General features: G+C 48.2%; 1 protein-coding gene across 7 annotated transcripts in view; it reads left to right on the forward strand.

Annotated features, from left to right (window-relative positions):
• Positions 1 to 26,506, forward strand: part of HLCS (holocarboxylase synthetase) — a 209,404-nt gene that overhangs the window by 59,941 nt on the left and 122,957 nt on the right. For all 7 annotated transcript variants that reach the window (XR_016232992.1, XR_016232991.1, XM_089331425.1 and 4 more), the window contains one exon: positions 5,150 to 5,421. Coding sequence is in view for 5 of the 7 variants with exons in the window: in XM_089331425.1 (XP_089187551.1) it covers positions 5,150 to 5,421 (272 nt within the window). In the remaining 2 variants the exon portion in view is untranslated. The remainder of the gene's footprint in view (positions 1 to 5,149; positions 5,422 to 26,506) is intronic.

Below are 26,506 nucleotides of genomic sequence, written 5' to 3' on the forward strand. Positions count from 1 at the left end.
TGTGAGAACTGACATCATGAAACATAACAAAATGAAGGGAGGGTGGCATCCACATAAGCTACTATATGAACAGTAAATCCAGCTGAAACGTGGTGGCAGCTAGTCCTTCTGTCATTCACCCAGTGAGCAGGACCGTCCACTTCTCTGTAGCCAGTGCTCCTGCAGGCTCTGAGGACGGAGTGCAAATGATGGGGCCCGCATCCCTGTCCTCAGAGGGTTTCCTCTCCACTGTGGGAGGCAGGTAATGAAAAGATTAGTGAGCACAATATACAGGATCTCAGACAGTAAAGAATGATAAATGAAAAGAGATTGAGGGGCTGTGGTGTAGTGGGTAAAGCCGCCACCTGCAGTGCCGGCATCCCATATGGGTGCTGGTTTGAGACCCAGCTGCTCCACTTCCGATCCAGCTCTCTGATAACTCTGGGAAAACAGTAGAAGATGGCCCAAGTGTTTGGGCCCCTGCACCTGCGTGGGAGACCTGGAAGAACCTCCTGACTCCTGGCTTCGGATAAACACAACTCTAGCCTTTGCAACCATTTGGGGAGTGAACCAGTGAATGCAAGACACACCCCCCCCCCCGGTCTCTCTTTTACTGCGTTCCAAATAAATAAATACATCTTAAGAAAAAAGAAAAGAGAGAGATGGAGTGTGGGCATCTGGGGCAGCAGATAAGACGGTACTTGGGATGCCCGCATTCCAGACCAGAGTGACTGGCTCAGGTCCCAGCTCCACTGCTGATTCCAGCTTCCTGCTAATACTCTGGGAAGCGGCAGGTGGTGGCTCAAGTAGTTGGGTCCCTGATACCTGCATGTTACATTGAGTTTCAGGCTCCTGGCTTCAGTCTGGTCCAGCCCCAGCTGTTATAGATATCTGGGGAGTGAACAGCAGAAGGGAGCTCACTTGCTCTTTCTGTCCTCTATCCTCTTGCCTTTCAAGCAAATTTTAAAAACTTAAAAATCTTAAAAAAGAGAGGCAAACTGTTGTAGCCAAGCAGCTTCAGGTCAGGCAGACAAAGGTCTTACCAAGAAATACCTGAAGGAAGTGAGGAAGGTGCTATTAAATGATGACATAATTATGCCATTTATACTTATTTTATATATAGGGGTTCCAGGGAAGGCCAAGTGCAGAGATTCCAGGGGGAAGTGAGCGGGCTTAGGCAACAGCAGAGACATCAGAGGGAGCTGGGGGAGGAGCAAGGGTGTGAGGCCATTGCAGGGGAGGGGGACCTCATTAGCCACAGCCTGGATGAGGGCTTCCACTCGGGGGCAATGGGGAGCCCTTCAGGGTTTGAGGAAGGGGTGGGAAGACTTGACTCTGTCACAGCAGGATAGCTCCCACTCTGGCTGCCGTGTTGAGCGGACAATTGGAAGCAGAGGGACTGGTCAGAAAAATCCCTTAAGCTACCTAGGAGTGAGGTGCTGATGGCCGGCCCAGCAGGACAGCAGTTGCAGCATGAAAGGACTGAAGAAGTGGCCAGGAGAGTCGCTAAGGTCGGAGCTGGGATGTTAGAGGAGCTGTGGGGTCAACAGTGAGTCAGAGCTTCGTGGCCTAGACAGCTGGACTTGCACTGTGGGAGGAGCGGCGCTGGAGAGGAGGGCTGAGTGGGCCGTTCCCGGTGAGGGAGGCGTGAGACGCCCTCTGGAAGTCATCAGGAGTGCCAAATAGGTGGTGGATGTGTGAGTGAGGTGCCTTGGTAGTTGTCAGACTCTGTGGGTGATTTAAAGCCAGGTGAGAGGGTAAAATTAATACGGTAATGACGCGGGTGAAAACAGAAGGCTTGCTGAGGTGGACGTCAGGTGCAGCGGCTGAGTCACTGCGTGGGACACCGGCATTCCCATTTTGGAGCTCCTGGTTCAAGTCCTGGCTGCTCTGCTTCCGATCCAGCTTCCTGATGACGCACGTGCCAGGGGGCAGCTGGCGATGGCACGAGTGCTTGGGCCCCTGCCACCCACGTGGGAGACACAGATGGAGTTCTAGGTTCCTGGCTTTGGCCTGGCCCAACCCTGACAAATGGAACCAGCACATGGAAGATCTGTGTGTTTGTGCGTTTTTCCATGGATATGTACACATACCTTTCAAAAAAATTTTTTTAAAGATTTTATTTATTTATTTGAGAGGCAGAGTAACAGACGGAGGGGTGGAGAGACAGAGAGGTCTTCCACTTGCTGGTTCACTCCTCAAAAGGCCAAATGGCCAGAGCTGGGCCAATCCAAAGACAGGAGCCAGGAGCTTCTTCCGGGTCTCCCACTCGGGTGCAGGGGCCCAAGCACTCGGGCCATCTGATGCTGCTTTCCCAGGCCACAGCAGAGAGCTGGATCAGAAGAGGAGCCGCCGGGACACGAACCTGCCGATGCCGGTTGGCATATGAGATGCCAGCGCCACAGGCCGAAGCTCAGCCTGCTATACCACAGCACCAGCACTTCAAAAATTTCCAAAAAGATGAATTTATTTATTTGAAAGGCAGAGTTACAAAGAGAAGGGGAGACAGAGGGAGATCTCCCATCTGCTGGTTCCCTACCCAGATGACTACCACGGCCAGGGCTGAGGCCAGGAGCTTCATCCTGGTCTTCCACGTGGGTGGCATTGGCCTAAGCGCTTGAGCCATCTCTGCTGCTTTCCCAGATTCATTATCAGGGAGCGGGATCGGAAGTAGAACAGGTGGAACTTGAACCGATGCTCCTATTGGATGCTGGCATTGCAGGTGGAGGTTTAGCTCTCTGCACTGCAAATTCTGACCCCAGTTGAATTAAATTTCATCCTTGATGCTGCTTTTCTGTAGCTTTGGGGAGCTTTGTGGCATACACTAATATTAATGGGGAAAGGGAGGGAGGTGTTTTTGTTTCGAAAGGCCTGCCATGGCGGCGCCGCGGCTCACTAGGCTAATCCTCCGCCTAGTGGCACCGGCACACCGGGTTCTAGTCCCGGTTGGGGCGCCAGATTCTGTCCCGGTTGCCCCTCTTCCAGGCCAGCTCTCTGCTGTGGCCAGGGAGTGCAGTGGAGGATGGCCCAAGTGCTTGGGCCCTGCACCCCATGGGAGACCAGGAGAAGCACCTGGCTCCTGCCATCGGATCAGCGCGGTGCGCCAGCCGCAGCAGGCTGGCCGTGGCGGCCATTGGAGGGTGAACCAATGGCAAAGGAAGACCTTTCTCTCTGTCTCTCTCACTGTCCACTCTGCCTGTCAAAAAAAAAAAAAAGAAAGAAAGAAAGAAAGGCCTGCCATTTGCAGGAGGATGGCCCTGGAGCATGGTTCTGCCTGTGCAGGGCTCCCCTGAACCCCCGGTTCCTGCTGGGCCAGCCCAAGGGAGGACCCTGGGGCCTCGGGGGCACCCGCAGCCTCCTCCAGCTCCAAGACTCCTTTTTGTGGTTTGGGGGCAGAAGCGCTGTGTCTGGGTTGTGCAAAATCTCCCCTGAGTTCTGCCTTCTGTCTCCTCCCTGGACCGCATTTGGGGCAAGCAAAGCAGCTGTGGGGCCCCCCGTTATTTTCTGTGTGTGAAAATCCACTTCTCCCTTGCTGGGCACCAGTGCCCAGCGTGTTTCTGAGAGGAGGTGCAGGTCCTCTGCGGGCAGAGGTCAGATGCGGCGGTGTCTTCGTGCTTTGTTCTGTGGCTTCTTCCACCGATGGGTGTTGTTTTTCTCATAGGTGGGATGATGAATTGGGGTGGAAGTGTAGTGCCGTAGACGTTTCTTGCAATGTGCGCAGAGAACCTGAGAATCACTTTGGCACACTGGAGCCAGAGGGAGCTTTTTGTGAATTTAGAAGGTCCCAGAAGATGGGGAGTAATGAACAGAACACATGTCCTTGGATCCTGGATTCTGCAGTTTAGTTTTATAGTGCAAGCATACTTTTCACCGTCCATTTTCTTTTGCAATTGCTGCATGCCTGAGATGGGATAATTTCTAAAGAAAGGAAATTTGCTGCTTAGAGTTGTGAAGGCTGAGAACTTCAAGGTCAAGAGGCCTTCTTGCTACTGGGGGCTCTCTGCAGAGTCCTGCGGCCACACAGGTTGTCGCATGCAAGGGGATCCGGGAGAGAAGGCCAGGCTGGCTTTTTTTTTTTTTTTTTAAGATTTTTTGAATTTTTATTTATTTGAGAGGCAGAGTTATATACAGAGGGAGGGAGGAAGGGAGGGAGAGGGAGAGATTGATTGATTGAGATTGAGGGCTTCCACCCGCTGTTTTACTCTTCAAATGGCCATAATGGCTGGAGCTGGGCCAGTCTGAATTCAGGAGCCAGGAGCTTCTTCCAGATCTCCCACATGGGTGCAGGGCCCCAAGTACTTGGGCCGTCCTCCACTGCTTTCCCAGGCCATTAGCAGGGAGTTGGCTTGGAAGGGGAGCAGCTGGGACACAAACTGGCACCTGTATGGGATGCTGGTGCCGTAGGCAAAAGCTTAACCTGCTACACCACAGCACTGCCCCCCTGGCTTTTTAAAAAAAATAATTAATTAAATTACCATTTGAAAATCAGAGTGACACACAACCATACACACACACACACACACACACACACACGGAGGGAAGGAGAGGGAGGGAAGGAGAGAGATCGAGATTGTCTGTTCACTGGTTTGTTTCCCAGATGGCTGCTTTCCCAGGAGGCAGCACTCTCTCCAGGTCTCCAGGTGACAGGGGCCTAAGTACTTGAGCCATCATCTGCTGCCTTCCTAGGTGCATTAGCAAGGAGCTGAATCAGAGCAGAGCAGCCGGAACTTGAAGTGACACTCTGATATGGGATGCCAGCGTTACCCATGGTGGCCTAACCTGCTGGGCCACACACAGCACCTTCCCCTAAACTGGCTTTTGTAACAGATCTACTTGTAATAAGGAACCCACTTGTTCAATAACCCATCAATCCATTAATCCATGAATGGCCTAATCCGTTCATGAGGGCAGAGTCCCCATGACCCAGTCACCACCCAAATACCATTAACAAGGGACTTTGGTGATTAAGTTTCCAGTGCACGAATTCTGGAGGACAGACATTCAGACCATAGCACCTAGAATGTTTATCACCACGTTGTGTAATAGTTGAGGTGTACAGATTATGTTAATTGAGCTTTTGTTGGCTCATGAATTAGGAAATGACATTTTAAGAGAAAGCTACCGTCACCTAATGAAATGCTAACCTACAACCTTTTCATTGACAACACAGGAAATCCGGGCTCCCCTGATGAAGTGGCTGGAGAGGCACATGGATCCTGAAGGAGTAATCAAGTCCAGCAAACTGTCCCTTAAATTCGTTTCATCCTACACATCTGACATGGAAATAACCCCGTCTTCTATACCCGTGGTCACCGATATGGAGGCCTTCTCGTCAGAAAATTTTGACCTTGAGATCTATCGACAAAATCTGCAGACTCGGCAACTTGGAAAAACAATTCTGTTTGCGGAAGTGACCCCCACGACAATGAGTCTCCTGGACGGGTGAGTTCTGATCGGACCTCTGAGGCACCTGCTCAGAGAACTTTGTTATACTGATTCTTCTCTCTAAGCAGTTGGGGGTGGGTAGAGGGGTAGGAGTGTAGGATAATATACTTTAACACACCTGTTTGTATAATTCTCCTGTCCTTGCCGAGTTAAAACATTAGGAAGAGAAGTTAAGTCAAGTTTTTCATCAAAGATTTCTGTTTTACCAAACAAGAAGTATTTTGCCTTGAGTCTTGCTTTTTGATTTAACCAGACCTTTCAGACTGTCTTTAGGAAAAAGAACATTCTGGAAAAATAAATTTAAGGGGTAGCATCGTTACTCTGGTTATCGTTTGCTTTTTGTGCTGTTGCAACAATTGCTGAACGCTTAATTTAGAATGTTTTCCCAGGAGCCGCATTAGAAAAGCAAATTTGAATGATACATGGGTGTGTTAATAGAGTAAGCTGGAACTTTGGGTTTTGAAGTGTCCCTAGCCCATACCTTTCTTAAGCACTTTGTCATCCCAGTACAATGTTTGAAATTTACTCTGATGACAAGTTTTCCTTTTTATTTCTTCTGTCTGGTGGATTTGGATTAAAGGTTAACCATAAAAAAAGACGAAGTTTAATTCTCTAATTAGTAAGAATATTACATATTTTAGTTTAAGTTGGGTTATACAGAGAGGGAATAAGGAAAGCATCATCTCTCAAAGCGAGAACAAAATTTAAAGACAGAAGTTGCCAAAATAACTGGATTCACAGTTTCTGAAGTATTTTCCCATGAGTCTGCATGATTAGACAGAATGTACAAATTAATGTATGAAGTCTTTTAGCCTTTGACCTTAATGATGATTTCTAGAATTTGATAGCATGTTAGTATAAAAGGCCGAGATAACGTTAGTACTTTCTTGCCTCGCACACCTGGCATGGGAGTGGCAGTTCTGGTATGTGAATGGGAAATAGAAATAGCGCTCGTGTAGAATTAGCAGAGAGGACGGTGGTGAAGGGGACCACAGCCATGTTCAAAATTCCTGTTGTCATAGGAACTTCTCCTCCCACCCGGGTCCCTACTTCTCCTGCTCCCTCCCTCTCCACAACTTGCCATTCCCCAGTAGAGAAGGAAAAAACCTGTTCCTGCAGATGGAACAGCTGTGATAATCCTCTGTCCCCTGAGCGAAGGCGCGGTCAGACAGAAGGGGCAGCTCACGGTAATTATAGTTCCTGTGCAGAAAGTCAGATGTGACATTTCACGAAAGGTTTTGGAAGGTCAGAACTCTGGGCACTCCCAGACCATTTTCACGGTTTGTGTGGACAGTTGTGAGAAACAGTCGCTGTCAGGGTGACCACGAAGCACTGGAAGTTTGGTCACTGTGCCTGGGCTGTGGGTGGTGCCTGGCTGAGAGTGACAAGTGTCCTGCCAGGGCTGGGGGGGTGGTGCCAGGCTCCCGGGTGTCGTCAGATGCTTGGGCTGCATTGCACACTGTCCAGCCTGTGTCAATGCACTGCTTTCATACCCTTGAATATAAATGAGTTTAAAAAGTATTGAACTTAAAAACAGTAATGCTGCTTTAAACACCTTGGGTCTGTGAGAGCTACACATTGAAGCTGTGTAAGCTGAGCTTGGCACTGACCAGGATGGGCCTTTCTGTAGGATTGAGACTTTATTCTGACAAAAGGCATTTAGGAATCTCCTCTTTGTCTCTTCTTGTCAGAGAGTGAAGTGGGCTTGATTATTATTCATCTCTGTGCTTGGTGCACAGCGGGTTCTGAGTCAGCAGTTGGTGCTGGCCCTGACTTTCCATGGGAGCCCTTCTCCCACTCTCCCCTTGGGTCCCTTTCTAACACGGAGGTGAAGTCACTCACCCAAGACGCGCCTGGAGGGCAGCATGCATTTTTAGAGGAAAGTCTTTGGGGAAAGTCACCTTGGTGTCAGGACCCACAATGTTCTATAAAGAGAACGTGAGATAGATAAATGAAATACACGGATGGTCACATTCCGAGAATAAACCCCCAGCTGTTTCTAATGCTTATATCACATTTGATCCTATGTGCACTCTCCTTACAGAAGCAGTCTGCTGATGGTGTTACTAACAGCTAATGTACCCGAGAAGACTTCTCTTCTAGACACTGCTGTTAGAGCGCCACACAAGGCCACCATTCCATGCGTCATCTTTTCATGCTTCATGGTCTTTCACAGACAGAGTCAAATGGTTGCATCACACCAGTGCTTAGAGTGCCAGGAAGCAGGGCTTACTGTACCTGGAATTGTGTAGTTTCTGCATATTTTTTATTTTATTTTATTTTATTATTTTTTTTTGACAGGCAGAGTGGACAGTGAGAGAGAGAGACAGAGAGAAAGGTCTTCCTTTGCCGTTGATTCACCCTCCAATGGCCACCGCGGCCAGCGCGCTGCGGCTGGTGCACCGTGCTTATCCGATGGCAGGAGCCAGGTGCTTCTCCTGGTCTCCCATGGGGTGCAGGGCCCAAGCACTTGGGCCATCCTTCACTGCACTCCCTGGCCACAGCAGAGAGCTGGCCTGGAAGAGGGGCAACCGGGACAGAATCCGGCGCCCCGACCGGGACTAGAACCCGGTGTGCCGGCGCCGCAAGGCGGAGGATTAGCCTAGTGAGCTGCGGCGCTGGCCTTGCATATTTATTTTAAAAAAATGTTGCTTTTTTTTTTTAATGGACTAACAGACAAGAAGAATTTTCAAAACCATGGCCCATGTTCATTCAATTCCTATTTTTAAATTTATATTTAATTAATTAAAGAGGCAACAATAAGGCAGAAAGCTCCCTTATCCATTATTTTCCAAATACCCATAATGGTTGGGGCTGGGCTAGACAGAAGCCAGGAGCAGGGAACTCAATCCAGGCCTCCTAGGAGAGTGGCTGGGACCCAACTACTTGGCCATAACCTGCTGGTTCTCAGGCTGTGCATTAGCAAGAGGCTGGAGTGGAGAGCAGAGCCAGGCTTGGACCAGGCACTCTCGCCAGTGGCTCCACTGCTGTGCCAAGTGCCTGCCTCTCAATTCCTAGTTCTCTCTTCATATTTACCACTCTGTGGCGATCCAGCTACTCTTTCCTGAAGTGAGGTTGAAATTAGACATAGCTCTTTATTAAAAAGTTTTTTACATTTATTTTTTGTCCCCACCCCCAATATAAAAAGAGGGACTTGTTTTTGCTCAATTTGAGAGCTCAAATCCTGAAGGATGGGGGCAGTTATGTAGAATGACTAGTAATTTCTGCTACCCTCCCAAATGCCCACGTGCGTCTGTCTTCCCCATCGCAGAAAACTCACCCTTTTTCAAGCAAGGCCCCTTCACCCTGGTTTCCCACTGGCTGACTTTCTTCTGGTCAGAGCAGACCTGGGCATGGACAGTCTCTCAGGGTTGGACATGGCTTATGGAGGTCTGGCAGTTTGTGTGTTAAGACAGACACGTCCTCTGTCCCCAGCACTCACGTGTACTGTGGTGCTGCCCTGGTGGAAAGGAGGACCGTGGATCCTGGGGGCCCCTGCAGGGGTGGTTGATATGGTCCCTGGTCACCTTTTGGGCAGCCCTGGTTCTGCCCTCCAAGAAGAGCTTTCTGGCCTGGTATCCTTTGGCTTTGCCTTTGGGGCGCGTCTTCCCTGTGTCACATCTGAGACGGATGCTAGAGAGGATGGACTTCTGACACTTGCTTTTCTGGAAGGGTTTGGGGCCTGCACAGTCCAGCTTTTTATCACTAGCCTTATGGTGTCTGTGGTCACGTCAGTCTGTTGAAAAGTCCCTCGACCGCTGGTCTGTTTGCCTCTGAGATCTTGGCTAGACAGAATGTTTCTTCCTCAAAACTCCCGTCTTAAAGGGGCCTCAGTGCTCTGCCACCCCCTCCCCTTGTGCTGGGGGGAGCAGTGGCCCTGGGTGCAAGGTCAGGGGCCTTCCCCAAGGACTGCACAGCTCTGTGCGGTGCAGTCCCTGTCTCATCTCCTGCTGGGCTGCAGGTGCAGCCGTGGCCCCAATTTCAATTACCGGTAGTCTGCAGGGTGGCTTTCTTATTGAATCTGTTTTCTTTGCTACCTTCTTGAAGCTGGTTAGCTCTAGTTTTAAATCATTGACAAATAATATTTGTACTCATTTATGGGGCACAGTATTATCATTCGATACATGTAGTTAATGTACAATGATCAGATCAGGGGAATTATCTTCCACCTCCTCAGATATCATCGTTCTGAGTGTAAGGAGCCTTCCGACTCTTCAGCTCTAGTTATTTTGAGATGTATGGTAAATCGCAGTAGTAGTTTCCCTGTAGAGCCTGGGAGCTACTTCTCCCATGTGCGCTATACCATGGCACAAAAGGAGGCCGTTTGTCTTTTGTTGGACTTTGCTAAGACAGTCAAGAAGATCTGACAAATGTGGACATTCTGATTTTTCAGAACCGTTCCATGTGGTGTGCTGATGATGTGCAGCAGCAGCTTGGGACAGACACCTGGTCTACCGCCAAAGGCCCAGAGGCCCAGGCTTGATCACAGGCTTTGCTGGTCACTGCCTGACTGCGGTTGCCAGTGAGCCTCTGGGACCCGAGTCCTTGCCAACTGCCGCTGTCCAGATCCTCCCTGTCGGGCTGCGTCTTCAGTCCCTGGTGATGGTGTGCACAGATAGAAGATTAAGCACACCCCATGCAGGTACCTGTTTCCAGGATTAGATACCTGTCAGTTAGGATTAGGCTGTGCTCTGTGCAACACATATCCCCAAATAAAACGAGCTTAAATAGGATTGAAGTTTATTTCTCTGGCTTGTAAGTGAGGTGGGCCACCCAGGGACCTAGCTGTGTTGCTGTATACCCTGAACTTGTGGTCCAAGACAACCCTCATGTTTATGTTCTCATGTCAGCCAGCAAGCAGGAGGAGGGAGTAAGGTGGCTGACCTCCCATCCCTGATGGACTCTCTTCGAAAGTTGCACATGACCTTGAGCTTGTATCCCTTGGCCAGAACCTTGTCAGATGACCACAGCTACCTGAAAAAGGCTAGGAAGTAAATGTGGTCTTAGAATTGGCATCCATGAATCCAGCTGAAAACGAGTTGTCACTTCCTGGAGAGTATTGGAAGCTGGTAGTGAGGGCAGCTACAAGGCCCTGTCAAAGGCAAGTACTTTCAGTTTTTCAGACCACTAAAGAAAACAGCTGGAGACTCTCCAAGTAGTACCCACATTGAGGCCTGTAAGATTCAGTCATGGCTGAGGATACTCATTTGACTCGTAACACTGGTTTTGTTTTACTGCTTATTCATGTCAGTAGAGGCTTTTTCCTTGCATTGTCGTAAGCCTTGGGAAGGGTTAGAACTTTCTCTTCTGATGAGTGTTTTGGTGGACGTCACATTTCCTCCTTTGACTGCACAGCCAGCTGAACTACCGTGGTGCTGACGGAGAAGTTGCCACCTCTCGTTTGATCTCTGGGGTGCAACAGCAGGCTCGTTTTCCCGAAGCTGTGAGCCCCCACCCCTCTGCTCCTGTCGTGTCAGCGATGCCATGGAGGGGAAGGGAAGATGGAGGGAACTATGGGGTGCTTGCTGACAACACAATCAGGCTCCTCTCCAGAAGTGAACGCCACGTGAGCGGCTGCTGTTGCTCCTGGTGGCTGGCGTGGCTGTTCCTCTTGGCCCCTCTGGTCGGAAGAGGTGATTTTGATCATCATGTGGCTAGCAGACCACATGATGGATGGAGATAGGCAGAATGCTCAGGGTGTTTTGTGTAGGTCCTGTGTGTTGGGCTTGTTCCTGATGTCATGAAGCTCACAGTCTAGAACCCACCCAAGGGCGTGGTTTCAGTTCTGGGTCTGGGCCAGTGAATTTGACTGCGTCCCATGTGAGCTGTTGGTGGAGCTGTGGGACCTAGGCAAGGCTATGTGAACACTGCTGTGAATCCCTGGAAAAGCGCCCATTCTGTTACTCTCTAGAGAAGCAATGGCTGAGCCTCCACTTGTGGGGACAGTGTGAGGCAAGGCCAGGAGTATGAGAGCTTGGGGTAACAGAGTCATTGTATTACTTTTAGAATCATTTTTTATTAGACTTCTAGTGTCTACTTTAAAAAATATTTTTTTTAAATTTATTTTCATTTTATCTGAAAGGTGGACAGATGGCAACAGAGAAAGATTTTCCATCTGTTGGTTCACTCCCCAAATGACCATAGCAGACAGGACTGGGACACATTCTGGGTCTCCCATGTACGTGGCAGAGGGCCAAGTACTTAAGCCATCGTCTACTGCCTCCTAAGCTATGCATCAACAGGAAGCTGGGCCAGAGAGGAGGAGCCAGAACTCTAACCAGGCACTGTCATGTGGGATGAAGTTGTCCCAAGTGGTGACTTAACCACCGCACAAAACTCCTGCCCCTAGAGTGTCTGTTTTGACTGACTTATACCAAGCCTCTATGAGATTTTGAAACAACTTCTGTGTAAACCACACAGGGTATGGAGAACATGTGAACACCAGCTTGTTAAGTTGATTCCCTTGAGGCCGGCGCCGCGGCTCAATAGGCTAATCCTCCGCCTGCGGCGCCAGCACACTGGGTTCTAGTCCCGGTCAGGGCGCCGGATTCTGTCCCGGTCACTCCTCTTCCTGTCCAGCTCTCTGCTATGGCCCGGGAGTGCAGTGGAGGATGGCCCAAGTCCTTGGGCCCTGCACCCACATGGGAGACCAGGAGAAGCACCTGGCTCCTGGCTTCGGATAAGCACAATGCACCGGCTGCAGCGTGCTGGCCGCAGCGGCCATTGGATGGTGAACCAACGGCAAAGGAAGACCTTTCTCTCTGTCTCTCTCTCTCACTGTCCACTCTGCCTGTCAAAAAAAATTAAAAAAAAAAAATAAAAAAGATTCCCTTGCATGCTTGTGCACCATGAATAACCTGGCTAAAGGCTGGCTGTTGTTTTATTCGTAAAGAATAATTTAGGTTTCCTTACTTCTTTATCATTTAAGTCCCTTGATTTTTTTTTTTAAAAAAGATTTACTTACTTATTTGACAGAGAGAGGGAGAGATGGAGAGACCGTGCTGGTTCACTCCCTAAATGGTCACAATAGCTGGAGCTGAGCCAATCTGAAGCCAGGAGCCAGGAGCTTCTTCTAGATCTCCCATGTGTGTGCAGGGGCCCAAGTACTTGGGCCATCTTCTACTGCTTTCCCAGGCCATAAACAGAGAGCTGGATCAGAAGAGGAGCAGCCGAGATTAGAACCAGCACCCATATGGGATGCCTGCACCAAGGCGGAGGCTTAGCCTGCTATGCCACAGCGCCAGCCCCAAAGTTGTTTGATTTTTTTCAGACTTATATTTGCCCTCATCACTTCATGGACTCAGCATCTGAGGACCACCTCCATATGCAGACACCGTGTTGGGCACTGGAGGCACATCCATGGATGAGGCACCATCCTCATGTAGCATTTGCAGTGGCAGGTCCTGGTGATGGTATACTTCCCAAAGTTGTGCACGCTGTTCTTGGTCTGCGTCCTGGGGTTTGGGCAGGAAGGAAGTGGGCTAGCAGACCACATGATGGATGGAGAGAGGCAGAATGGTCAGGGTGTTTTGTGTAGGTCCTGTGTTTTGGGCTTGTTCCTGATGTCATGAAGCTCACAGTCTAGTAGAGAAAACGCGAGAGCCAAGACTTTATCACAAATGAGCTCTGTGACCTTGGCCGCAACCCCTGCCAGGACCTTGCTGTCCTCAGCTGTGAGGTCATGGGCATCGGCCCACTAGATGTTCCCCAGGTACCTTCACTCATTTCCTTTGACCCAGTGGTGCCCGCAGGTCAGAGCTGCCATCGACCAACCTCTGTCTCATGGTGACTTTCCTGCATCTTCAGAGGGCTGAACGGCCCGCGCTCAGCCCCTTGTTAGCTGAGACGGTAGGCTTTGTACAAGCACAGGAAACACAGTCCCCTAAGATGGTCTTTAAAATTGGTGGGGCTGGCAGCTCTCTGCTATGGCCAGGGAGTGCAGTGGAGGATGGCCCAGGTGCTTGGGCCCTGCACCCCATGGGAGACCAGGAAAAGCACCTGGATCCTGGCTCCTACCATCGGATCAGCGCGGTGCGCCGGCTGCAGCGGCGGCCATTGGAGGGTGAACCAACGGCAAAGGAAGACCTTTCTCTCTCTGTCTCTCTCTCACTGTCCACTCTGCCTGTCAAAACAAACAAACAAACAAACAAAACAAAACAAAACAAACAAACAAAAAATTGGTGGGGCTGGGGGGAGGATTGCACTGGGGACGATGGTCAGCACCCTTTAGGACAGGTAGTGTTTTAATTCCAGAGTTGGGGCCGACCCCAGCCTTCCAGCCCTGGGCGTGCAGGTCTGGTTGGTCCCAAACACCTCTTCCCTTCTGATCCTGCTCCGAGGACTCACTCTATCTACTCTGCACCCTCCTCTCCTGAAGCCAAGGTCTGAGAGGACAGAAACTGGGCTGGAACTAATTTAATGGCTGAGTGACCTCACAGTAGAGAAACAGCCGGATCCTAATAGGGGTCTTTGTCTACATTTCCACCCTGGCTGGTAGCATGCCAGTCAAGAGTCAAGCTCGAGGCACAGGTGGAAGCGATTAGAGCTGTCATAAAGTTTGAAAAATTGATTCTGGAGGCGAAGTGAATAGATTGAACTTGACAGTGTTGTCCTAAAGATTCTAAGGGAAAATTCTGTAGTTTAATTTGAAATCCCTTGATTATTCATTAGCTTTCCAGATGGCTTTTGTTGATGTTTTACATATTAATGCCTGTATTGTGTTATTGGTGTACTCTTAATGTGCATGTAGGTAATGAGCAAAGAATAAATACATTGGTAAGTGTCCCAAATTAATGGGATATTAACGTAATTGTGAAATAAAGGGTTTTTAAGAAGTTGATTGCTTTGGAATAATTAGCCTGAGTTTTTTTTATGGGCCAATTTGGTACTTTAAAAGTGAAAATTATTGGAGAATTTTCCCTTCATTTTAATGTTTACTTCTAAATTAAAGTTTAGAATATAAGTCTATGCTTTGACTTTGGCAGCAGTCGGGACTGAAGGATTATTCTGGCAGGTTCTCCATCATTTTTTTTTTTTCTGTTGTTGTTCCAATTCCACACCTGAATAAGTTAACCGTTCACATGCCAAGTTCCTGAAGTTGAGCTATTTAGTGGTTTATTCGTTTTTTTAAGAGATGCTTCCTAACATTAACTTTTAGTATGCCAGGATGTTTAATTTTTTACATTTTGTAACTGATTTTTTTAAAGTTTATTTATTTTTTTGAATGGCAGAGTTACTAAGAGAGAGGGAGAGACAGAGACAAATTTTCCTTTCATTGGGTCACTCCCTAAATGACCACAATGGCCAGGGCTGGGCCAGGCTGAAGCAAGGAGCCTAGAACTCCATTCAGGTCTCCCATGTGGGTGGCAGGGGCTCAAGCACTTGGGCCGTCTTCTGCTGTTGTCACAATCACATTAGCAGGGAGGTGGATCGGAAGTAGAGCAGTTGGGACTTGAACTAGCACGCGAATGGGATGCTGGAATTGTTGGCGGTGGCTTAACCCACGGCACCACAGCACTGAGCACTGTAACTGATTTTTAAGTAAGGTAGATTTATTGGGATGCCTACCATTTTGTGACAGTGTGTTCTATTTAGAGGGTTTTTCATCAGGACTGAACTTTGGCAGTTTCTCAACATTAATGGCTCAGGTTGGGTTGCTGTGGTAGAGTGGCATCTACTGCATTCCTAAACAACAGGAACGTGTTTCTCAATTTCTGAATTTGGTGAGAAACACATTCTGGGAGGCGGGGTCTCAGATCAATGTGCTACCAACATGACCGGATTCTGGTGAGGGCCCTTGTCTTGGTTGCAGACTGCCACCTGCCTGTGGTATCATGTGGAAAGAGGAAAGGACAGCTCTCTGGGGTCCTTAGAGATAGGGACACAAATCCCATTCATGGGGGCCCCACCTTTATGACCTGTTTACCTCCCTGGGACTCCAACCTCCTAGAACCATGACCTTGGGGGTGAGGATTGCAACGTACGAACTGAGGGAGGGGCATTGCACTTGAACATCATTTACTGTATATTTCTGTACATACATTATATACTTATTATATAACTCCTGGGTGTTACTGTGCTGAAGAGGAGGGTGAGTGGAGCCCTGAGTTGGTGAACATAGTCTCCTTCAGGAGAGGGCAGGCGTGGGAAAGCTGCTTAGCTGTGCGTGGGCTCTCCTGTGCCCAAAGTATGTTGACTCTCTTCCAGGCCCACAGCACAGTCTTCTGAGTGTCCTCAGTAGTGGCAGTCTTGGTATGTAAGGCTTCCAGAAAAAGAAGTATGTAACGTAGTAGGGGATACCTACAGAGATTGCATAATTGCTTGTGGGGCATTGATGTTACATTACTTTCGGAGGACACCTGGGTTTGACCTGATCCTTAGATCTTGAGATGGGCTCCTCCTGCCCTGGGTTATACTCTCAGTTCCATCATTTAATACATGAGTAACCTTGGGCAAACGGCTTAACGCTTCATGCTTCTATTTCCTTGTCTGTGCCGGGCAGCTGGGAATGGTCTGCTTTTTCTTTTTTTTAGGTCCAGTCACTCAGCTAATTTCTCTAGGGCATCACCTGTGAGCAGGTCATTGTGCTAGGCTCTGGGGCCCCGTGGGGAACAGAGCAGGCATGGGGGGTCCTCCCTCACCAGGTAGGATGAAGCTACATTGAAACACATCCACAAGGCTCTTAGACTGTAGCTAGTATCCATCAAATCACTATTGTTTAAACTTGGGTGCTGTTCTGTTTTTCTTTTTAATCTTTACCTTCAAGAGTGCTGCTGTACATAGACATGGTTTGCATGTAAGATGTGATAATGCATTTTCTTGGGGTAGAGTTTTTGTTGACAATTTTGACTTATTTTTTTCTCCTTATCATACCCGAAACATGATGGTTCATTGCTGGTTACCATTTGGCCAAAAATGTGTTCTTTCAGTCCAGCTTTTCTTGAAAGATGGGAAAACATTGTTGACTGTCCATGTTCGCGTTTCCCTTAAAATATGTGGAGTGAGCTCTTTTGTTCATTAAACTTCCTCCGTCAGTCTTAACACTTTATCTATCATTTTCACAGGTAATTCACAGTCAGTTTGAAAGAGCCAAATCTTCAACTGTTAGATCATTTTCACAGGCCCTTGGATAAGCCTTGTGTGTTACCCACATCTTCCTTGAGACCCTAGGCCTTCCGTGCCCGTCAGAAACACATCAGCTTGCCGTCTCGGATAGTTCGTTGTCTGCAAGATGGTTGACTGTGTGCTGTGTTTGTTGCTCGTTTTGTCAGATGCCACTGTGATATTTAAGCAAGCGATAAAAGACCACAAAAGGCAATAAAGCAAGGGTGGGATTAGAAAGGGCAATCAGTAAAGATGGTGACAGGGGCCTCCCTGATCGTTTTCCCTGGGCTCAGATTCGTCTTCAGGAAAGAGCCAAGAGTGTCGACTGTGGTTTAGAGGAGCGAGCCGCTGCCTCTGCTGGCTGGGACTGTCTCAGTCCAGGCCGCGGGGGTGCACAGCAGTCAGTTGTCTGCACGCCTCGGAGTACCCAGAGTGAGTGTCCCTGAAGCCCCCCTCCCCTCACCAGGCCTGCCTCTGGCCTGGGGTCAGTTGCAGGACTCCTCATGTTCAAATGACAAGCCATAGCAATGGCCACTCATGGTCCTGCCCCTCACGTTGAGAAGGTCAGACAGAGGGCATAGTGCCCTGGAAAACACTTTGCGTAGCTTCTGGCATGAGTGGGTGGTCAGCAGGTGTTGGTTTGGTCTCCCTTTCACCTGCCGACTGACACAGGTACTTTTGCCTCACTGGGAACGCCCGTAGCCACCTCCTTGGGGGTTATAAAAATGAAGACTGATAATCTGACCCAGGGTTCTGATGTTCTAAGAACGGTGTGACGTGGATGGTACAACACCATTTGAAAACATTGATTTCTAAGCAGAGACTTTTTAGATATGAGAATACTTTAACAAGTTCTTGGAAAGTTGTAAGTTAATTGCACTGCAAAAAAAAAAAAAAAAAAAAAAAGAAATCCATGCATATGAGGCATCGTCAGAGGTTTTCATGGAGAAACGTGTATTATGAGAAATCCTTAGAATTTAGTGTTTATGGTAACTCAGGCAAGGCCCCTTGCTCACCTGTGGACATGTGGTTTGGAGATAAGAGGCTGCACTCTGGGTTTAAAAAAAAAGTGTAAAACAGTTCTGAATCAAGTATTTATTTTGCTTCCTACTTATTAAGTCCCTCTGCACCGTTTCCATTTCTCCCCTGACTTGGTTTTGTTTTGTTTCGAGTGAAACACTTACCTGCCGTGGAGGTGAGGGCTGATTTGCTTTCACCTGCCCCTGGAACAGCTTTTGCACACCCCCCGCTGGGCCCGACACGCGCTGGGCTGCGAAGCGCCTGTCTCTGCTCTGTTTTCTGCATGAGGGGGATTCCGGCACTCGGACATCCCCAGCGCACATTTTTCTTGCATTGCACAAGCAGTCATTCATCATTTTCATTTTTGTTTGGCTCTCCCACAAGAGTATTCAAATTAGTGAGAGGGAGAAACCATGAAGTCATTGCCTGGCAGAGAAGGATTTTCTCAGGATGTGGGGAGGGTGAGGAGGCGAGGGGGGAGGGAGGAATTATGGCAAGGACCTCTGTCTTTGGCCTTTGGCCCCAGAGGTTACCTGGACACTAATGTGGCTTTCCCAGTGTAAAATCTGATGATACGTGGGGACAGAATTTATCTAAAAATGAAACTGCACGGTAGGGTGGCAGCGCTAACAAGCAAGAAACCTTAGACTGTGGCCTGCGTCTGTGTCCTTTTGACACTCCAGCTGTGGGACGTGGGGCCGGTTCCCCAGCCCCTCGGAGTCTGCTTCCTCATCTGTAAGGTGAGAGGGTGCTACGCGATCCGTGTCTTCATTGTGTCTTAAACACTACAGCTCCTTTTCAAATGAAGTAACACGGAGCCCCCTGCATAAGTGGGCCTCAGGAGCCTTCCCAGCATCCAGGTTCTGCAGGGTATCCGTGTCAAGGTCACTGGGCAGCACGTTGCCCCGTGTCTTTCCAACTCGGACACTTGGGTCAAGCTAACTTGAGGACAGTTATTTTATTTGTTTCTAAATATTTTATTTATTTGAAAAACAGAATGACAAGGAGGGAGAGAGAGAGAGAGGGAGAGAGAGAGAGAGAGGGGGAGAGAGAGAGAGAGAGAGCGAGCTTCCCTCTTCTGGTTCACTTCCCAAACAGCCACAATGTCTAGGGCTGAGCTAGGCGGAAGCTAGGAGCCAGGATCTTCATGTGTGTCTCTCACCTGGGTGGCAGGGGCCCAAGCACTTGGGCCATCTTCCACTGCCTTACCAGGTGAATTAGCAGGGAGCTGGATCAGAAGGAGAGCAGCTGGGACTTGAACTGGTATTCCAGTATGGGATGCTGGTGTTAACTTGCTGTGCCACAGTTTTAGTGGCTGCCTGCCTGGTTGGCTGGATCATTTCTTCCTGTGCCCGGCTTGGTTCTCAGAAGCACTTCAGACGATGGGGATTCAGTTTTACATGTTACCCAGATGCATTCTTTCTGCCTCCTGTAGGTGCTATTCAGTCCCAGTGGGATGGACACACTCTGTTTCCCTGGCTGTTACTTGTCAGGTGAAAGCTATTAGATGCGTAAACGGAGCCAGTGCTGTGTCGCAGTAGGTGCTCACGTCCCATGTGGGCACCGGTCCTAGTCCTGGCTGCTCCTCTTCCAATCCAGCTCTCTGCTATGGCCTGGGAAAGCAGTGGAGGATGGCCCAAGTGCTTGGGCCCCTGCTCCCGTGTGGGAGACCCGGAAGAAGCTCCTGACTCCTGGCTTCGGATGTTGAGGCCATTTAGGGAGCAAACCAGCGGAAGAAAGACCTTTCTCTCTGCCTTTCCTTCTCATGGTCTGTTACTGTACCTTTCAAATAAATAAATAAATAAATAAAATATTTTTTTAAAAAAAGTTCACAGATGTGTATCACACATAACAATCAGCATCACCCAGAGCCGTTGGCTCCCCCTGCCACCAGCAGTGAGCACTGAGTGATGGTAGCTCTTCTGGAACCCAGGGAGAATCTGATGGGTCCCATGCCCCTCAGCTAAGTGCCTGCTTTACTGGGGAGTTGGTGATTGTCCATATGGGTGCTCAGATATCCCCACTTGGAGTAGAGTGAAGTCTAAGAAGAAAAAAATCTCTGCCCGAATCACTAGCAGTCCAGACACCTGGACTCCAGGAGGAGTGAAGAACACAGCTCTGGCTCCCAGGACCCTTCCAAGCACCCAGGGAGGGCACGGAGGTAAGGGGCAGTGGGGCAGGGAAGGGGAGTTGTCTCGGATGAGGTCTTGGCTGACACTGAAGTTTTCATTAAACTTGCTTGGCTTGATGGCACAGGGAGTGTAGATTTGCCCAGGAGCCAGAGTGAGGATCAGACCTTCAGGGAACAGAGGTGGAGGGGTTGGGGTGGAGGATTTGTGCAAGTGGTGGCCTCCTCCCTGCTTGCCTGGAGTTTCTTTTTGTCGTCTTCCTACTTCTAAAAATACCCTGTGGCCTCTTCTCTTTTCTAAGCTTAACTGAAATGTAATTTCATTTATTGAACATTCTGTGCGAACCAGGAGAAGAAACTTGGAAGCTGCACACCAGGTTGGAGAAGCTCTGATGTGGAGCTTTTCTTAAAAGGATTTACCGTTTTTTCAGAAGCTCAAGTAAGATGTCTGCTGTGGATTTTATTTTAGCTTTTACTTTCTTCCCTTCTCGTTACTACAAAATGGGTCTCCCAACTGCCCAGTAGATTCCTGGGCCTTCCTACTTCTTATGTTGAGACCTGGAGAGCGGTCCTGGGCCAGGCCAGATGTGTCCTGTGCAGTGTTGCCATAACTGGCACTGAAGGAGAGATTTGACATGTACCAGAATGACAGCATGTGCCAAACAGAGCGTTCTCGAATGTGGGGAGGGCCTGGAAGGCCGGTCCCGCCGGACCATGCAGTGCACTCCACGCCATGCGTGTGTCTGAGCACCAGCTCCTGAGCCATTCTGTGCCCGTTGTTCAGGTAACACAGGTTTGCTGGGCTCTTGCTGCTTCGCGCAGCCCGTTCCAGCCATTTTAGGACAGCTCTTCCTCCCAGCCCGTCCATTCCAAAGCAGGAATCTGACCACAATTAGAAAACATTCAGCTGTATCCCAAAAGGTTGCCACGACATTTGTTAAGATATTGGAAGATAGTTGCTGTGGCCTCCTTGTCCCCATATCGTCTTTTCCCTGAACAGCAGCTGAACATTTTTCTCACATCCTTATTTTGGGGATCAAAGCTTTATGTTAGAAGAACTAAGCACACTGATAGAAGGCCAGGCAGGACATACAAAACTACATAGGTTTGTTTTCTGAAAACATTTTTCCATTCTAAGAAATTCTTATAAGCTGTAGAAAATGTAGAGATACAGCAGAGAGTAATAAGGACGTCAACTCCTCTGGAACACCACCACCTGCAAATTTTTTGGTGTATTTCCTTCTAGTCTGTCTTCTTCCTACACAACATTTGCAAAGTTGCACTTATATTGTAGGTTTAAACAAGGATTTTCCCAGGCAATCACGTGGTGTGTTAAAAACCATGTCTGTTATTAGGTGCATATGGTCTGACCAGAATTTATTTAACTGATCCCTCATGAATGCATTCCTGTCCTTGCTAGTGTTTTCCTATTATAAAAAATAAGCATGTTTCTTTCTGGGTCAGCAGTTTTGTATAATTCTTTAGTGACCCCCATGACAATATTTCTTTTTCCAGGACCGAATTGGAAAATTGTAAGATAAAAGCAGGCACAAATGGAAGTTGAACAAGATGGGGTTAACAATTGGTTAATATTATTTGCACTGTTGTATGTATTTTGTATGATTTCATCATCATTATGCAAATGTCCACGGTAGTTCCTCTTTTGCCCACAGGGATGTCATGCCTTAATAATAATAGCAAATGGCAATTCAGCATTCACTGCATGGATGGAGGCACGGTGCTGAATGCATTATGCACATTTCCCCTAGTCGGTCTTTACCAAATCCCTGTGAGATAGGTACCATTATAGTTCTCATTCTAAAGAGTTGGGGGAGCTATTGCTTAGACAATTTAAATGGCTTGGCTGTGGTTGCAACAAGAGGGAGTGGTAGAAGCAGTTTAAGAGTGTCTCTTTTAGAGCCTTAATTCCTAGTCCCTAACACTGTATTACTTACGACAGATGCTTTGTGGAAATTGTAATCTACTGTATTCCTCCATACATCTAACAACTACATAATAGTAAGCCTGTTACAGAAGGAAATCAAGTTAGCTGACACGTCTAATTCTTGGTGATTCTTTTGATTTTTAAAAAATGAGATGCTATGGTAGAATGAACTATAATGGGAGTCCTAAGTTAAAGACCTAGATCTTGAGGTTACTAGGGGGACAGATCTCTTGTTTTTCCTCTGTACCATGACTTGTAAAACATGGACGGTGCTGCCTGTATCAACAGGATGTGAGCTGGATTAGACACAGTCGAATATGTGAAAGTGCCAGTGCAGTTCCTGACCTTGTTTATTTAGTAGGTGCTCAGCAGTAGGAGTGTCCATATTCCTTGAATTTCTGCTGGGATTTGGCATCTCTAGTTAGCATAATTTCCTTTGAAAATTGGAACTACCTATTTCTTTCAGCATCTGTCTAGTTCACAGTGACCCTTCACAGAGCCCTCTTAGTGAATGCAATTATGTCATTCATGTTCTCATGTCCCATGAACTTGAGAGTAGAATAGTGATAATTACCTGATCTGAGAAAGCACGCAAACCCTCAGGGTCCTCTGGGGTGGTATCAGAATGTCTTGTATACATGGAGGTGGAATTGCAGAAGAGAGAAAGAAAAAGAAAAAAAATATTGAAGAAATAATGGCCAAATGTTTCCCCAGTTTGTCCGGAGGCTTAGTTACAGGTTGGGAAGCTGAGGTGTGATGAAAGCACACCCAGGCACATCGCATTCAGACTGCCGGAGACCCAAGACGGAAGGGAACACCGGAAGCCAGCTGGGAAAAGCATGCCCGGAGGGCAACCTGCATGTCCAGTAGCTTCTTATTGACATCACAGAGGCCAGAGAGAATGGAACAATATTTCTAAGTACTTTAAAGAAAAGAAGCTCTTCTTTGCTCAAGAAAACATGTATGCTTCACCAACCAAGGCACGATCCATTTTCAGATAAAAGAACACGGAGGTGATTCATCCTAGTGCAGTGCTGCTGGAGAGAAATGTGGAAGGAAATGTACCGGAGGGAAGCTTGGGTCCTTGGGGAGAAGACCGGTCTGCGTGAATAACTGGGTGCACTTGAAATACTATTTTCTACCTAATTAAAAAAATATATGCACTTTGAGTATCTCTCATCAGACATTCTGAAATTGAAAATCCTCTGAAACTTTTTGAGTGCTGACATGGTGCTCCAAGAGCTTTGGATTGGAAGCATTTTGGATTTTTGGGTTAGGGCTGCTTCACAGGTGAAGTCCCTGAGACATTTTGGGATACTCAGTGCGCACGCGTGTTTGTGTGTGTATGTGTGTGTGTGCACATGTGCGTGCATGCCTGCCCAAAGCAACATTTATAACTTCCTCTTTAATAGACTTGCATGAGTTCATGAAAACCGCAGCATAATGGACAGCAAAGAGGTGGTCAGTGGGACCTGTATGAGTGCGGCATACCTGCAGTCCATGTGACGTGTGTGACAGAATGAGCATTAAGAATTTAGGGAGGTGTATTGTAATCCTGAGTAACCACTGAACAGACAACGTAAAAAAGTACAGTTAAAAAGCCAATAAATAGGGGCCGGCGCTGTGGCATAATGGGCTGAGCGTCTGCCGGTGGCACTGGCATCCCGTATGGATGCTGGTTCAAGATCCAGCTGCTCCACTTCTGATCTATCTCTCTGCTGTGGCCTGGGAAAGCAGTGGTAGATGGCTCAGGTGCTTGGGTCCCTGCACCCACTTGGGAGACCTGGAAGAAGCTCCTGGTTTCGGATCGGCTCAGCTCTGGTGGTTGCGGCCATTTGGGGAGTGAACCAGTGGATGGAAGACTTTTCCCTCTCTCTCTCTGCCTCTGTCTTTCTGTAACTCTGCTTTCAAATAAAATAAATAAATCTAAAAAAAATCCACACAGTGAGAAGTGGGGGGTAGGGGCATATGGCATAGCAGTTAAGATACCTGGTCCCATATTGGGGTACCTGTGTTTGTTACCTAACTCTTGGTTCCTGACTCCATCTTCGTGTTAATGCCATACTGTGAAAGGCAGGGGTGATAGCTCAAGTAATTGGGTCCCTGCCACCCGTGGGCAGGGATTGAATTCCCAGCTTCAGCCTGGCCCAGTCCCAACCATGGCAAGCATTTGGGGAGTGGACCCTGGGTCTGTGCTCTGTCTCTGCCTCTCACATAACAAAACAAAAACAAAAACAGCTCACAGTGAGTTGTCCCTACACGCTCATCAGATTAAATGAAAACAAAAAGACTGGCCACACTAAATACTGGTGAGATATGGAGCATCTGTAATTCTCAGATTTTAGTGGGAATATAAAATTCTCTCATTGTTAGTGGGAGTATCCAGTGGTACAGCTATTTTGGAAAAATGCTATGGAAGTTTTTTTTTTTTTTTCAATAAAATTACACATGCACCTCTCTATGACCCAGTATCCCTATTCTTAGATATTTATCCAACCCAGACAAATGAAAACCAAAAACAGCCAGCACCATTGTTCACAGCAGCTTTCTTTGTGGTGGTCCAAACCTGGAAAGCACCCTGTGTCCAGCAGCAGATGAAGGGATAGTCCGTGGCATCTTCACACAGTGGACACTGCTCAGCCATAAAAAGCAGGAGTTGGTACATGCATCCCCTTGCATGGGTCCCCAGACTTCCATAGCGTGAATGAAAGCTTCCACGAAAGAGTGCGGGCTGTACTGATTGCGTTTTGTGAGGTCCCGGAGTCGGAGAGTGATCTGAGGGGGGCTGTCCAGATGGATCGCCTGGGAAGAGGCACGAAGCAGCTCTCACGTAAATTACGTTTCCTGTTTTGATAGGGACTTTGATAACATGCCCTACACATTTGTCGAGACTCAACCCATCTTAGATTACCGTTGCAGGTCAGTTTTATGTGCAAACTCCAACACTGAACTCTTGGTGATAGCATGCAGGGGAATATCTGTAATGTACGTTGAAACACAGAAAGCAGCAAGATGGATGATGTGTGGATGGATGGGTCCGTATGTGCTAAACAAGCAGAACAGAATGTCAGTGGTGTATGCTGAGTGATGGATCCATGGGTCTTTCTGATAAAACTCAGGCTTGCTGCAGTTGTGTCAACGTTTTCATAATGAGGAAATCACTGTGGGAGATTTTTAAAAATGGCCATGTTGGGGGGTGTGTGTGTGTGTGTGTGTGTGCACGTGTGAGTGTATGTATTAAAGATTTACTTATTTATTTGAAAGTCAGAGTTGCAGAGACAGAGGGAGAGACAGAGATCTTCCATCTGCTGATTCATTCCCCAGATGGCCACAAGGGCGGGGCTGGGCCAGGCCAAACCCGGGAGCCAGGAGCTTCATCCGGGTCTGCCATGTTTGTGGCAGGGGTCCGAGCACTGGCCATCTTTGCTGCTTTTCTCAGGTGCATTAGCAGGAAGCTGGTTTAGAAGTGGAGCAGCCAGGACTTGAGCCAGTACCATATGGGATGCTGGCATCACAAGTGATGGCTTCATAAATAAAAAAATTTTTAAATATCCCATTCTGGGGCCAGTGTTGTTGCCCCATGGTTATACAGTTAAAAGTTTTTATATTTATGAAAATTGGATTTATGTGTTTTTAGTATTTATCCGTAAGGCTCTATCATAAAGAGAAAGACATGGTCTTTCCTTTGCTCATACGTTGTCCTCCTTTCTTTTACTTAAATATGTACAATTTTCTCTCCTCCCTTGGACAAAACAGTTAAATTATTAAAAAGTGTGAAGTTAAAAACTGAAGTGTGACTTTTGGTGACTCGCTGGATTATTTACTCCTTAGGTATTGGGTACTCTACTAAAATTTAAGACAAAAATCACAGTCTGTATTCTCGTTCTCTGAAACCCCAGTGGTCTTGTTTCCATTTATTTATGCCCCTAGCGAAAATATTTTAAAAATCTAAATTTGTATGCACATAAAGTTTCATTTCTCACACCTCATACAGCACGGAACCTGGGGCTCCCTGCCGGGCACACGGCTGTCCCGGGGCCGCCGTAAAAGGCGCTCTACCTTCAAAAGAGAAGATCTAATTAGCCGTGTTCTTGTTCTGGAGGCTGCTCTCACGATTCCGATGCAGCTTGGCCCGTGGTTGCTCACGAGAGCCTTTCTGGCGCGGGACGGGTCAGAGGTCAGTTCTCCTCCAGGAGGACGTCCAGGTCCCTTAAAGCCGTCGTCCTGCACCTGTGCCGGTGGGAGCACCTCTTCTCTTCCCAGTCTGTTTTAGTCTTCCCTCTGGCTCCTGGTTTCATTGAAACTTCTCCCTCTGAATGGATCCTTCAGATATCTTTCCTCATGTGGTATTTGACCCTGAAGCTCCCCTGTAAGGATTCCTCGTCCCGTGAGGGGCCCTGGTGGGCGACTGGCTCCCAGGGGCCTCTGGGCAGAGGGCCCCAATGAAAGCTCCTTGGCCTCCCCTGTGGCACGAGTGCCAGGCACTCACGGGAGCACAGCCCGGCTGGAGATGCCGTTTGTATCAACCAGGCATCTAGCTGCTATGTGGGAAGATGTTGTAAGAAATCGGAAGAATTTTGCTCACATAAGCGTGTACATAAGTAATAACTAATAATATTAGTGATTATTACTTATGCAGTCACTAATAACGAAAGGAGCTGTGTGTTGGCAAGCATAAGAGTGGCTGTTTGTGAGAGTGGCATTGAGCACAGTGGGTTGAACCGCTGCTCGGGTCAAGTCCCGGCTGCCCCGCCGCCCATCCGCTCCCTGTTAATGTGGCTAGGGAAGCAGCAGGTGATGGCCCAAAGTGCTTGGGCCCCTGCCATCCACATGGGAGACCTGGATGGAGTCCTGGCTTTGGCCTCGCTCAGACCTGGCTGTTGGAG

The sequence above is a fragment of the Oryctolagus cuniculus genome, chromosome 4, assembly GCF_051225735.1.
Source record: "Oryctolagus cuniculus isolate XC-2025 breed Fujian yellow rabbit chromosome 4, ASM5122573v1, whole genome shotgun sequence".
NCBI lineage: Eukaryota > Metazoa > Chordata > Mammalia > Lagomorpha > Leporidae > Oryctolagus > Oryctolagus cuniculus.